The following is a 14,120-nucleotide window of genomic DNA, read 5'->3' as shown; positions in this document are numbered from 1 at the left end:
GGCTGACTGGCTGGCAGGAGGAGGGAGACGCGCTGCTGCAGCATATGTCCTCTCTGGCACGCACGGTGGTCTTGGGGATCGGCATGAGTGACAGGTAGGTTGTCTGTTGTTTTGTCTGGGGGTCTTGGCGGGCTGAGTGCTGGCTGTATGTATGTGTGTGTGTGTGTGTGTGTGTGTGTGTATGTAAGTATGTATGTGGCTTGGTGATCTATCTGCCGTGGAGGTGGTGGCCGGTGGTGTTGTGTGTTCCCCTGATGACTCGGCGATTACGGCGCCTCCCAAGCATATAGTCGTCGCCATCTCATCTGATGGGCACAACAACAACAACAACAACGATGAACAGACAGGTATCGGCATTGCTTGCTGCTCACCGGTCCTACACCCGGACAAACACGTGGCTACGGTACGGGGCCCCGGCATCATGGGGACAAAGTCGTTGCCAGCAGTGAGTGGCTTTCCTGTTCCCATGCTGAGTGAGTCCTTGGATTGATACCACCCCTTTCCATCCCCCCTTCTCCCTGACAGGCACGTATGTACACGTACCAAGTCCCACAAGACTGACCAGTATCGGGCCAGTGGACATCCCCTCAACATCAATCACATGCCGAGAGAGAGAGAGAGAGAATCATGTACCCACCGACTATATCTCGCCAAGTGGATTCGAGCCAAGGGCAAGGCGCAGCATGATGCGTCCGTGAACAGGACCAGCAAAATCATCAACACACACACGAGCAAACACGCAGTCACAGCCCCCCCCCCCCCGGGCGGACAGGCTGTCCTCTCGAAAGCGAGTGGTTCCCAAGCCTCACTCAAGCTCGACTCGACGCCGGTCCGGATCGGCTCACACAGCCTCCCAAGACCCACCCTCCATCGTGTTGCCTATGTGGTAAGTAGGCTGGATCCGCCCCAGATGTGAAGGGATAGGTGGCTAGGTGGGTCCGTCTACACGTACATTTACAGGTCCGTTGCTGACCAGACGGTACAAGAAACAAACACACAGCCCCCGCAATGACCTCCAGAAGGAGCCAAAGACGAGAAAAAAAGAAAGGCTCCGAAATATCGTGTTGGCCGCCCTCCCAAGTGCCCGGCGGTCTCACCTTGGCTCTCGCCTCAACCCCCCGGCCCAGACCGCGACCACCAGGCCCGCCAACCGGGCAATGGCCCGCCCCGACGCCGTTGACGTGACCGGAGTCTCCCCGACAAGCAGGCATTGGGTACATTGCGCCGCTGCTGTCTTAGAGGTGGCCTGGATGGGTACGCCTTGGTACGGCACGGCGATGTGTGCGCCAGCCGTCAGTCAGTCTAGCATGCCCCCGCCGTCCTGACCTCAATCTCTGCTTAGGTAGTAGTTGGAGTCAACAAATGCTTAGGCTGCCACCTGGCCCGTCCACCGCCTCAGCCTCTAGACGCCTGGCGGCTGTGTAACATTCGCAAGGCGGCAGCAGTGGCCTGCCTACTACACAGTAGGTGCCAGACTTCTCAACAGCGGTCTCGTTCCTCTAGCTTAGTTACCCCGGGGTAGGTAGTTAGTTACCCAAGTGAGTCGGGCCGGACAACATTTGAAGCCTCCCGCGAGTGCGACGCACACATGACGTTCCGGCTGGAGGCACGCGGCGGCTCGCCCTGGACCTATCTGATATTTTTTCCCTTCTCCTACGGCAGTGCTCGCCCGGGGGCTGACTGTCAGACTTTTCTCGCATGACACGCGGCCACCTCGCTCTAAGCCTTTGTACGTAGAGACATGCCGGGCCATGCTTCATGTGGGGGCTGCTAAGGGCTGCCTTGGAAGGTTCGCGATACACTCCATTGTCGAGGCTTGATACATGTGAAGACAAGGATCTTTAGGTTGATTAATTCTCATTGTACCCACGGTACTCACATACGTACCCGTGATGCTGAGAATTCAGCCTGCGCCGTCGCTCACGGCACAAGGAGAAAATGATCCGTAGTCCGGGTCTTGTGGCCATTTGTCTTTTTTGAAAAGATAGTATCAGTCCGGGATAGTTACCGTATACGTAAGCTTAAGGTACCTTCCCTTGATCACTGAAAAGCGGTACGCCGTCGTTCGTCGCGCAGAACGCGCATGTCATCTTCGATAATATCGAAAATTGATATTGGAAACCCGCTCATTTTTGCGTCATAAAAACGGGCAAAAAGCCACTTACTGACCCGAGTACTCGCAGAAAACTTGTGACAGTTGCAATTAAACCACCTCAGGACAAGGTGCCCGTTTTCGGGCGTCGATGCTCACGCCTATCTCCCCGGTGGGAATGCCTAGGCGTCCACCCGTCGACACAACACCATAAGATGGGCAGCATATTTAGTCTCATTGTATTAGTATTAACTGCAGCGTCTACTGTGTATAGCGCGCCGCCTTTCAATTATTATTACACTGCCCGCATGGCACGTTGCTTAGCGCGAGCTGTCACACGCTGCGGTCCGTCGATCCGTCGACAACAAGCATAGCCTCCCGCGGTCCTAGAGCCGCGCTTGCTCTGGCGCGACCAAGCCCGTCCGTGATGGTCTGATACTGACGGCAGCTGGCCCTACGAGGCTCTTCAGTCCGTGAATGGCGACCGACGAATCCCCTAGCTAACATCTCCCTGAGCCACTTATGCGCCCAAATCGGTCCGACAACGTGCAGAAATCGGTCTCGCCCAAAGCCTTGACGGCGTCGAGCCTCATGAGCCAACACCACGGGCGCTCGCCTTGTTTCTGAGATTCAAAAGTTTGTATCTCATAAAATACTTCTCACTTGCATCAACTAGGTCCCAGCCGGGGCTGCCTAGGAAGCCTCATCCTGTGACTCATTCTGGCCATCCTGTCCAGATGTCGGCCTCCGGAGCTCTTTTCCTGCAGCGACTGTGGCATCTTGGTCATAGAAAACATCATCAGTCTGCGCACGTCCCCGAGCACGTTGACCGCCGGCTGGACGGTTGTTGATCAAGGCCAGCGCCTCACTAATAATGGGTGCGCGGCTCTGAGGCCGGTCGAGGTGCTCAGCTCTGGGTACATGATTTGCGCGTGGTACCCGCGCTCCTTGTACCGGTCCCCTTCTCAACGGACTGGGCACGCTCCTCTCTCTAGCCATTTCAATTATCATTGGCGAGCAGATGGCGGCCTCTTCAAGTCTCCTGCGCCTCTCAGCAGCGACTTGCCTCTCGTGGACCGCGACGGCATGATTGAACGCCATCGATCCGAGAGCAGATGCATTGCTGCGGTGCTGTGATATGTCGCTCGAAGATGAGGATGAGCTGAACTCCAGATTCACTGAAGTATTTGACGAGACCTCGTTTGGGCGCTGGGGTCCTCCGTCGATCTGAGAGTCAAGACGTTGCTCGTGCACTACTGGTGATGGCACGGGCTCTTGTGAGCTCGAGCCGACGTTGCCAACGTTCGTGGGGATCTCAATGGTCGAATCAATTTCGACTTCTGGCACAACCTCGTCGTCACCATCCGAGAAAGAGAATGGTCGGTGGCTTGTGGGATCAATGGCTGGCGAAAAGCACATGCTGCCATCGAGGACAGCGTCATCTGGCAAGCCGCCATTCTCCTCCGCCAATTGCCGTATCGTTTCCAGAGGATCATCGCATATCTCTTCCTCTTTCACGGCCGACTGACCATAAAGGTTCTCGTCCTTGGAAGGGCTCGTGCGTGGTGTACTCTTAGCCTGTGCAAGCTTAGCGAAGCCTTGCGTGATGAGCGAGGAGCTACTACTAGAGCTGGCATTGCCGCTGGATGACTGTGATGAAGAATCCTTCAGTTTTGGGGGTTGAGGAACCGGCTTCCCAGTAGTCTGAGGCATAACTTGCTGGTCTTCCTTGCGGCCAGGCCTAGCGGCTCCCCCGCGGAGCTGCTCGCTCAGATGGGTGTCGCAGTTGAGGTTGAAGAGGCCAGGCGTGGATCCTGAGATAATTGTTAGCTGGGTACTTTCGCCCTACGTTTTAGGGTGGTCTGTATGAATAACTCACCCAGGACTTCGTACGGAGCTGTGTTGCCTTGCTTGAAGGCCATATCGCGGGGAAACGAAATACGCGGAGCACGTGCGTCCTCCTCAACGGCAGTTCCATCTCCTGCACGGCTCGAGTCAGTACATTCTCTATGCTTGCTGGTAATTCCAAATCGAGGGCGTTGCTCACCTGAATCACTTCTGCTCAACCGGTTCAGTTTGGCTCTGAAGGCTCTGCTGTCATTGCGGTCGACGACGCTTCCAGCCCTCGCCAACATGACAGACTCAGCGCCCTGCTGAGTATCGGAGATGATGTGCTCCAAACGATTGATCTCGGCCTTGAAGCCCTTCTCGCGCTGTGACCACTCTTCTGTGACTTTGGCGAATTCAATGACTTCTTGCTCCCGAGTTGCCTTCAGCTCTTCGATCTGGCCACGCAGAAAGTCCAGTTGGCGAGTTTGGTGAGAGGCCTCCTCCAGGATGCCAGCGATCCAGCCGTTGAGGTGGCGTGGAATGGGCGCAGATGAGCCATTCTTCATCATGGTGCACATCACAGTCTCCATCATCTGTTTAAGGCTGGGGTTGTGCCATGTCAGATCGTCGGGGTTGTAGAAGGAACAATTGTCCTGGTTTCTAGGCGCGGGCTTCCAGTCGCCAATGGGACCACCGCCGTCAATAGAGGTGACGTGGTAGCCGGCCGCGCCAGGCTCCATCGATTCACTCCGCTCCATGATGAGTTCAGGGTACATCGTGGCTGTCGGAGATTGTGCTTTTGCGAGGCTGCCGAGGCCGATGTAGCTTGAGATCTTGGCCAGTCTAGGGGGCTTGGGTTGGTGGTGGTTGGGCTGCTGCATTTGGAGTTGAGTGAAGGAGCGGTAGAGCGCCGTGTGATGAGCTTGAGTTCCATCTTCGCCCTGATGATCCAGTGATACATTTTGCTGCGGTTGCTGCTGCGCATTATGCGCAGAGCGCGCGCGACCGAAGAAGGCTCGGTCGGCCATGGCAGGTTGATTTGTAGGAAGAGACTCGCCTGTGGTTGTCGCGGTTGTAGTGAAGAGTCGCGAGCCACGAGTGACGAGCGACGAGCGACGAGCGGCAAGCGGCAAGCGAATCAGTGCATTAGTGATCCCGCTGATACAAAGTGGATTTGCTAGATTGTCGATGCGACGCAGAAATACCGACAGTTGCGAAAGAGAATCGCAGGTGGACGGAGGCGTCGATGTTTGAGGGCAAACGGGCTTCAGGAAGGGCCAGGGCGACGAGTCGACCAACGCACACACAGAACGGCGCCGAGTGTCTGCTTGCCTGTGAAATGGTGAAGGGAAACTGTGCGACAAAGATACTTGGGCTTGGAATCAGTGTCGCTGGGACTGGGAGTGCCAAAGTGCAAGTAGGGCGTCGCCTGGTCGCGTTGTCCACCCTCAACTTGTGGCGCGAGAGTAGTAAACTGCAGTCGAAGAGTGATAGGTACGCCTCGAAAGGAGGAAGAGTGAAGTGTCAATTCAAGTTGGGGTATTGCTCGACCAGAAAGGTGTTTGCCAGAGAAGGTTGTCAAAAGGATCAAGACGATAACAGGAAGGGCGGCTGTGGGTTGGGTTCGAAGGAGGTTGGACCTCGAGCGTAGGATACCGTAAGTGAAGTGATGATGTTTTTGGGAAACCAGTGAAAGTACGGGGCTGGAGGCGCAACACCAGTCACCACAACACACTGAATCTCGCAAAGAACTGGTTATGTTTGCTGGGACTGGGACAAGTGAAAGGGCTGCTGTGGGTCTTCGGTGAGAAGTCGCAGAACCAACTGCGACAACAGCTTCAGTCATGCGTATACCTTCTTGCCGTTACAGGATGGATGAAGCTGATAGCACGGAGCTTTTGCTCCTTGGTTAAGAGACTATGTCGTCGACGCGGTGGCATCCACGAGCACCTGGCAGCCGCGCTCCCGCCCAGCGCCTTCCTTCTACAGGGTGAATTACTGACTGGTGTCAACCAACACCATTGGCACGACCTGGGAACTCAGGCGGGACGTTCTCCAAGGCTGCAGGTTACATTCTACAAGACAACACGTCAACACTTGATAATCCAACCAAAGCACGGCCGCGGGGCGGGAGGGGGGGGGCCTCCAGCGATGCATGACTTACAGCCTTGTACTCACGAGTCTTGACCAAGCGGCCCATCAAGCTGTGCAACTGCTGCCGAAGAGAAAGCCGACATATTTGGTGGTTGAAGAACGCCCAGGAGCATCTACCGTTGGAATTGTATCTATCAAGAGCCCGAGCCATTCCCTCCACATAGAAGCGGCACTATAGCAATTGTAAATGTGTTTACCGCCATTGCCTCCTCATACTGCCTCCCACCGGGTCGACTTTCGAACGGGCTGGTAGTCGTTGTTCCATGCCCAGACTTGAGGAGTACTAGAGCGTGGTGTTCTGTAAGGACGACGCGTGTGAGCTTTTCTGCTCTTCGGCAATCAACCGTGCGGTTGGTGGTGGGTGAAATAGCGTCTTACCAGTGCTCCAAGACACACAGGCAACTCGATCAATCTGAGTTGCCCTATGGGTCTCCCTGCCCAGAACCGCCAGGCCCCTTGAGCCTCGCGGCAAGCGACCAGCATCTGTGCCTCGCGCCGCAAACCCCCCACCCCCCCGGGTGTATCCCGGCCTGCCCAGCCAGCCACGCCTCCTCTTCATTGCGCGGTGAACAGCGCGCGGGGAATCGCCATGAGCTCTCCAACAACCCCAGACATGGGAGGGCATACTCACCATATCTCTTGGGATATGTTCTCGTCAAGCGTGCACTCAGAAGTACAAGTCTTCAGCCTTCTGGCGCCTGCGCCCCCGGCCCTCGAGCTTACCAGCAAACAGCTCCTTCCCGGCGTTGCCGCCGCCGAGCTTCTCCGGGAACAGTTCCTTCTTGCCCGCGGCGCCCTTGATCGAGATGCCCTGCGACGCGGCCATGCCCTTGATCGAGATGCCGTTGCTGGGGTCTGTTACGCGATCTGCAAATTGAAAGGTTACCCTCTTGAATTCCTGGCGGATATCGGGGGTTTGCTGAGAACGAAACGCAGAGGAAGGAGAAGGAGAAGAGGGGAAGTCGGCACTGCCGTCGTAGGAAAGTCGTAGCATACCAGCTAGCAGATCTGAGGGCACTTGGTCCATCTGTGCCTTGCTCCCACTTGATGCCCTGTTGGGGAACAGTTCTCTGGCGCCGCTGGTGGGCCTGGAGATGCGCTCCTTGAGTGACTGCGCCATTTCACGATTGCGCTGGACCTCCCTGTCCTTTGCGAGATCATCCATCATCGCGTCCCGCTCGTCACGCGCCGGAGACCGGGATCGATCGCGAGAAGATGCTCCCCGCTCTGAACGGAGAGAATCGCGAGGCTTGTGGTTGGGGAAGAGCTCCTTCCCGACCTTGTTGGGGAATAGCTCCTTGCCGGCCTTGTTGGGGAACAGCTCCTTACCGGCCCTGTTGGGGAAGAGCTCCTTGCCGGCGTTGAGCGGTCTGCGCCGGTCTGAGTCTTCTGGGTCTGACGGTGATCGTGAATCGCGCCGTCGGCCTCCCCTCGGGGTCACACGTCGAGCGAGCGCCCCCGTATCGTCATCGTAGAGGTTGACGTCGAACGTCTCAGGCTCCTCCTCGTTGCGGTCGTCGTACCTGCCCCTGCCGTTTCGTCGGTACCCTCCCCTGTCCTCCCGGTCGCGGTATCTCCTGTCCCTACCCTCGCGCCTGCGCTTGCCCTCCTCGGTCTCCGGGTCCCACTCCGGGTGGAAGAGGTAGAACCTGCTCCTCTGCGCCGCGCCCTTGACCTTCCTATCGGACTCCACGGCGAAGCGCACCTGCAGCGCGACCTCTGGCCTCTCGGCGACTGGCTTGGCGGGCAGGACCTCGAGGGGCGGGAGCTGGGTCACGTCCAGGATGTCGACGGCCGCGAGGAGCTTCAGTGCGTCCTGGGCGGCGGATTCGGAGTTGAAGACGAGGTTGGCTGAGGAGTCGTCCACCCACTCGATGCGATCGGCGCCCTTGCCTCCGACGTTTGCGGAGACGTACTGCTTAAGTTGCGTCTCGTCTAGCACCTCGAGGCCACGGATGTGAATCTTGTTTGGTTGAACGGTTGGGGAATCGTCGCCCGTCGGCCCGTTCGCGACGGGCTCCTCGACCTCGCCGTCCTCCTGAACGATGCGTGATCAGTCTTCGCTCAGCTTCCTCCGTTTTCCCGACGTCTGACGAACCTGTTGATCGTCGCCGACCAATATGTCTGCGACCTCGTGCTCCTCCATTGGCACGTCGACGGCGTCGCCCATCTCAATGTCAAAGTCATCCATGTTCGCGACGGGAGCCTGCAGGCGACTGGTTCCTCGATCCGATCTAACGAGTATGCGGGCGAGGAAAGAGGAGGCGAAGTCGTTTCGCGGAGGAAGGTGTGTTCTAGTTGGAAAACGTGAGGTATGTATGCTCTGAAGAAATCTGTGTTTGCTGGTAAGAGTTCGGTGGCTGAGCATGGAGCGGAAAGAGAAGCAAGGCTGAAGTAGCAAGTGGTTCGTGGGTGATTTGGAGCGGCTGGTCGAATTAAGGTTGCAGGAACGGGAACGGGTTCCAATGCAGCTGGCTTATCGATAAGTTGACCGGTTGCAGGGATCCAGCAGCTTGGAGCAGTTCAGGGCCCTGGTTGGCGACCTGTGGATCCCGGCTCGGGAAGACACAATAGGCCAACTTTAGACAAATGGGCAACGATCCTCACAATGCCTTCCTTGTCAGCGTGCCCACTTGCTGCAGGCAAGGTAGAAATCAGGAGAGCGTAAGCTGCGAATAAGAAGACATGGTTACACTGTGTCTCAGATGCTGCCCCAGCTTTTCAGAGTGCCGAAGTGCAAATGACGTTCGGTCTTATGGCTCAGCAAACAGACGTTAACCAGGCCTCCTTTCCCACCCCTCCTCTCTCGACTGTCTTTGCCGTCCGCGACTCCTTATTTTGTTTCCCATCCCATGTAGGGTGAAACCAGACTTCTACTCACTGGTACGCATCAAGCGCTTCGTGCTCCGAGTGACACCAAACAACGCATGTAAATCACATTGGCAACATCACTGGCCTGCCGCCTCCTCTTAGTCTGATCTGGTCAGCAGCCGACGGTCTTCTGATTCCTTCTCGTATAAATATATTCTGGTCAGACAGCCGAAAACAGGGAACAGCTTTCACTTCATACAAGATGACCGGCTGACTCTCCCACTCGCTTTCACGGTATATCTAACAATTCCTCAGTCACACCCAAGTTCACGCTGTGCTTCAGAGCCCATGCGGCGTTCATACAGGCTCGCCTGCCTTGAACCACAACGCACTGGATCAGTTGATCTTCCCAGCGACATACAAGCTCTACCAATGCCTACAGACAAGGGAGTCTCTTTTTTCCTCACGTCAGTTCTAGTACATTCGACAAAGAAAGTCTCGGAATTCTGTACAATCTATCCTCCTATCCCGCTTCTCAGGATTCTGTTGCAGAATCTCTGAACAAAACATTTCTATGCTGTCACTTTGACTGTTTGGCTGAGAAATACACTCATATAAAAGTCAAAAGTTGGTATCATCGCAGCACCCAAGAAAAGTCACCCTACATGAACACCTGCAAGCGCCTCCCAGGGGATAACAATACACAAGAAATGCACTAGGCGGTCTCGACCCTCTGCCTCCTGACCAAGGGAGGCGGACAGGTCGTCCGCGCAACTTTTTTGGGGGGCCGTCCCTCAGCCCCATCCACCACCGTCGTCGTCGTCGTTGCGGACGACCTCGACATCTCCGAGGCCGCCCTCTTGAAGTTTGGGAGGCCCCCGACCAAGTCCCCCGCCGACGGCCGTTCATCCTCGTCGACGCTCTCGTCGTTGTCAAAGGGGTCGCCCGAGTCCAGGATGGGGTCGTATTCCCAGCATGCCTCGAGGCCCTGCAGGAACACGGGCGAGTGCCTCAGTGCGTGCCACGAGAGCGACGAGTGCCGCATCGCGATGTACAACGAGTCCATGTTCCCGTGGATGTCGAGCACGGCACAGTGGGCGCGGAGGAAGTCGACGTCGAACTTGGCATTCGCAAGTGATGAGTCCAAGGGGCGCAGCATCGGCAGGCCTTGGAGCGTATCCGCGTCACACAATTTTGCCTGGAGGGGTACCCAAGGCCTATCCTTCAGGACACCGTTGAAAGCTCGCGTCACGGCGGACACAAAAGCCTCAGCCGACGTCCCATTCACGGCAACCATCTGGTGCAGGCCCCTTGAAAGACATCGCTTATAAGCACTGGTATCCCGTTCGAAAGGGAAAGGTAACGAGCTGCTCGGGAGCAGAGAGACGTGGACCGTCCATAAATTTGAGACGGCCGACTCATGGCCCCTGGCAGGCGCACCCCGTGACCGAGTGGGCACCACTGTCGTCTTCGGGGAGCTGTTTGATGTTGACGCTGGTGCTGGTGCTGGTGCTGGCGCTGGCGTAGGATCCGACGTGGTCTTGTGTCGTTGCCTTCCCCTGTGCGGAGGCATATCGGAGGCCGTCTCAATGCTCTCCACTACCTCCAAGAGCTGCTCCTCTAGACTAAGGTCGGCGTCGTTGAGCTCGCATTGCCTCTGGTGCAGTCTCTGCAGCTCGCCGTCGACATTCTTGAGATGAACGCCCATGGCTTGGAACCGGCCGTCCACGTCCCCGCCCCGCCTCTCGAGTTCTCCGATGGAGTGCCAGGCTCGGTTCAGGTTACCATACGTCTTCTTGATCTCCTGGCCGATCTCGTCTGTCCTCGAGTCGACAATACCCTCAAGCTCGCTCACTCTCTGGACCAGCTCATTGCTCCTGCTGTTGCCCTGTACCAAGAGCTCCTCAAGCTGCTGAACCCTCTGCCTGAGAAGCTCCAGCTCGCGCCTGTCCGCTGGGGGCTCGTCTGTCTTGTGGTGGAAGCAGGCGAGGTGCCCGCATTCACAGGAGGAGCCGGGCAAGGCCGTGTTCAGGGTGAAGTTGACACAGGCGCAGCGGGTGCCCTTGACTTCAGTGTTCATCATGATATAACGACAGTTGCCATGGGGCAACTTGGCCTCATCGACATCGGTCGCTGGACCCAGTAGGGGCGATGGCGTTGATAAAGCAGACATGTTCGGGGTGTTGGCGACGCCGCAGTCATAGAGCTAATACCCGTTTCCGAAAGGATGCTGTGTCGCCAGCAAGGACTCGGCTTCCCTGACGGACAGCCTGTGGGGATTCGACGGTGATGAGTCTTCTCACTCGTGGTTCACAGCATTCTCTACCATAGCTAGGAGAGAGAAGAAAGCAGGCTTGGGCCAGTGTTGAAGTGTGAAGGGCGGATGGCTATGTTGGCGTCACTAGGCGGTGCTCATGAGGCTCCGTACCAGAGAAGAATATGACAAGTGCTGTGACAGGTGCCGAGGGCGGATGGGAGGCTCTTATAAGACGCAACAGGAGCGGGTCGTCACATTTCCACCCGAACAGGGGGTCTAAGGCTGTCGAGCTGTCAGTGCAGCAGAGCGAACGACATGTACCACAGTATGATGTGGATGCAGGCTCGGCCACTCGTCCGGCGGCAAGGATTTATCGAGACTGGATGTGGGAGCGCGCGGTCTGAGCCGCGACCTGACAAGAACATGCGGCAGGGCACGAGTAGTTGTGCAAAATCGCGGTCTGGAGCGGTGGAGCTTGGAAACCGGGGAAGAGGAGCCGGTGGGCTCGAGGCGGAGGTGGATACCAGTTCCAAGTGATTGCCGACAGTAGAGAGCCAAAGCAAGGGCAGGCTGTGGGGGAGAGATGGCGCAATGATAGATATCTTGATAACAGCACAGCAGGATATCTACTGTGTACTGTAGCATGCGCGGTGAAAGCCAGATTCCGACGGGGGTCCTGGGTATGGGCGGATAAGTGCAGGTTGGCGGCTGGCAGCTGAGGCCGTTGAACGGGGCCAAGACCGCCAGATATGTGTCGAGATACTGCCGAGGAACCACCGCGATAAGACACAGCAAAGAGACACGTCTCGTGCGAGCCCTCTGGTTTCGAACCACTCTGTGCTGGGCGACGAGCGGTAGTGAGGTTGAAGAAGAATGAAGTCGCTGGCGAGGGAGGGGGGTGGGACAGACTTGAAAGAAGCAGAGGACCCCGTGGGTTGGGATGGGATGGGATGGATGGTGGTGGGGGGGGCACGACGGTTGCGGGTTGTGGAGGGGTGGGAACAGGAAAAAGTCAGGAGTCGAGCAGCGATGATCAGTGAGTGCACACACACAGCATACAGCACGCAAGAGACAGCTCACAGAATCAGGGGCCGTATGGCCCTGGCCGATCCATCCCACCCGTCGAGCAACCCATTCATCCTTGAGATGTCGCGTTCCGCTGGCTGCGAAGCGACTGGCCAGCGGGTGCTGCTGATAAGGACTATGGCGGGATTTGATGCAAGCCGAGCGACGGGGGGGACTGGGGGACAGACAAAGTCAAAGAGAATGGCACAATGGCCAAGTCTATCGGTCTGGCCCGACCTGGCCTGGTTGGTCGGTACCTGGGTACCTGGGCCATTGTCATTGTTGGGCCCTTGGGCCCTTGGGGAAGGAAGTGTGGGCCCTCCGAGGTTGGAGGTTGGCCAGACGGGTGAGAGACCTCACCCTTGTCAATCTCGCAGTCTCGCCCTTCCTGCCAGCCTGCCCAGGTCGTCCTGCACTTTGGGGGTAATCTGTACCTAATAATCCCAAGCGGGCGGGATGTTATCATGGGCCGCTGCAGCTTCTGGTGGGGCACAGGGCAATCCTACCTAAGTACACCACAGCTGAATGTATGCGTGTGTGTACTCCGTACCTGGGTATGCTGGTACCTGGATCGTCTGCTCACCCAGTCGCCCACGCCCTCAACCTCGTCCAAAAGCCGAGACCACACGGAAAGATCCTCTCCCTCCCGTCCCCTCGCCCATCTGCCCATGTCGACATGGCTCATGGCTGATCTGCTCTTCATTTTGCCTTTTACACAGTATTATCTCTGTGACGTCGGCGACGTCCACATGTACCACCATCCAAGGGCTTGTGTCTGACTGATACCACACAACCATTGTCGTCTTCTGTCGCGAAAACGGCGGTAAATCTCGTCACTGACAATCCAACCCCCAAAGTCAATCTTGGGGCTGCCCCTTGCTCGATATGCCCGGGTGTGTCACCCAGTACCACCCACCTCGACTGCTACTGCGATAAGTCGTGGGCGTGCAGGCAGGACGGCGCTGGGCCGAAGCATGGCAAAAAAGGGGGTCCTCGGGTCCTCGGGTCCTTGAGTCCTAGAGCACGCCTTGGTAACTCTGCTCACAAGGCAAGAAAGACACAGGCATGCGGATGCACCCTGACTGAGAACAAATACCGGGCCAACCAGACCACCCACCCACCCATTGTCACAGAACATCGTCGTTGACGTTTCGACGTCTCTTTTCTTGGCCGACCAAGGCTGCCAGGAAGGACCATCGCGGCCTCCCGCAGGGCTTAGTTCGCTGACTCTATTCTCGGGGCACAGGCACAACGCCACACAACATGACTGGACGGTGGGGGAAAGATAAGGGCAGAAAAGAAGCTCAACCTAGGACCCTTGGATGGGCGCAAATCCCACCCTGCAGTCTCAAGCCCCGGCCTGCTGCTTCACCGTGGCCCATCCCGTGGCGGCGCGGGCCAGAGATAATAAAATGCAAACAACAGAGACAACTCAGCCGGCCCGCCCAGCATTGTTGTACGCTCCACGAGTGCGGAAAGGGCCTGCAACACGATCCGATTTGCACAAACCTGGAACGCCCATGCCGCCAGACCCGCGCAGGCCCTACCGTCTGCAATATCCAGCTCAACCCTCTTTGCACCTCGGTCGTCCCACGGTCGTCCCACGGTCTGACATCGGCATGGACAATCGTGCAGATACCGCACCACTACCATCGTCCCGTCAGCAAAACGTATGCCGGCGAGGCGCCCGTCAGCACGCTCGACGTGTATCAGATTAGGCATCGTCCTTCTTTCAACGCCTGTGCAACGCAAGGCATTGCTCGGGTACCTGCAAGCCACCTCGCAGGGGACTGACCGTGGCCACCTGCTTCTGATTCCGCTGCTGCGGACCCCCACGGAACCTACATTGTCTTACCACATCCTGTGTCCCTCGCGTGTAATCAATCACCCACGTACCAGCCGGCCCGTACT

The 14,120-nt window shown here is 57.2% G+C and overlaps 3 protein-coding genes across 3 annotated transcripts; all 3 read right to left on the bottom strand.

The window, feature by feature from the left end:
* Positions 1–2,241: 2,241 nt before the first annotated feature.
* On the bottom strand, positions 2,242–5,039 carry KVR01_011476 (uncharacterized protein). The gene is made up of 3 exons (XM_044791096.1): positions 4,140–5,039; positions 3,972–4,073; positions 2,242–3,906 (listed from the first exon to the last, which is right to left on the bottom strand). The coding sequence occupies exons 1-3, from the start codon at positions 4,948–4,950 to the stop codon at positions 2,786–2,788; spliced, it is 2,034 nt and encodes a 677-aa protein (XP_044639851.1). The 5' UTR covers positions 4,951–5,039; the 3' UTR covers positions 2,242–2,785.
* Positions 5,040–5,041: 2 nt separating this feature from the next.
* KVR01_011491 (uncharacterized protein) lies at positions 5,042–8,476 on the bottom strand. Its single transcript, XM_044787659.1, has 5 exons — positions 8,175–8,476; positions 7,073–8,114; positions 6,455–6,943; positions 6,087–6,374; positions 5,042–5,997 (listed from the first exon to the last, which is right to left on the bottom strand). Exons 1-3 carry the CDS (start codon positions 8,442–8,444, stop codon positions 6,744–6,746), a joined length of 1,512 nt encoding a protein of 503 aa, XP_044639866.1. The 5' UTR covers positions 8,445–8,476; the 3' UTR covers positions 5,042–5,997; positions 6,087–6,374; positions 6,455–6,743.
* Positions 8,477–8,891: 415 nt separating this feature from the next.
* KVR01_011146 (uncharacterized protein) lies at positions 8,892–12,832 on the bottom strand. Its single transcript, XM_044790607.1, has 2 exons — positions 12,716–12,832; positions 8,892–12,643 (listed from the first exon to the last, which is right to left on the bottom strand). Exon 2 carries the CDS (start codon positions 11,058–11,060, stop codon positions 9,603–9,605), a length of 1,458 nt encoding a protein of 485 aa, XP_044639521.1. The 5' UTR covers positions 11,061–12,643; positions 12,716–12,832; the 3' UTR covers positions 8,892–9,602.
* Between the last annotated feature and the right edge of the window lie 1,288 nt (positions 12,833–14,120).

The sequence above is a fragment of the Diaporthe batatas genome, assembly GCF_019321695.1.
Source record: "Diaporthe batatas strain CRI 302-4 chromosome Unknown Contig00015, whole genome shotgun sequence".
Lineage (NCBI taxonomy): Eukaryota > Fungi > Ascomycota > Sordariomycetes > Diaporthales > Diaporthaceae > Diaporthe > Diaporthe batatas.
The sequence above is the reverse complement of the archived record's forward strand: the minus strand, read 5'-3'. Positions and strand labels throughout refer to the sequence as shown.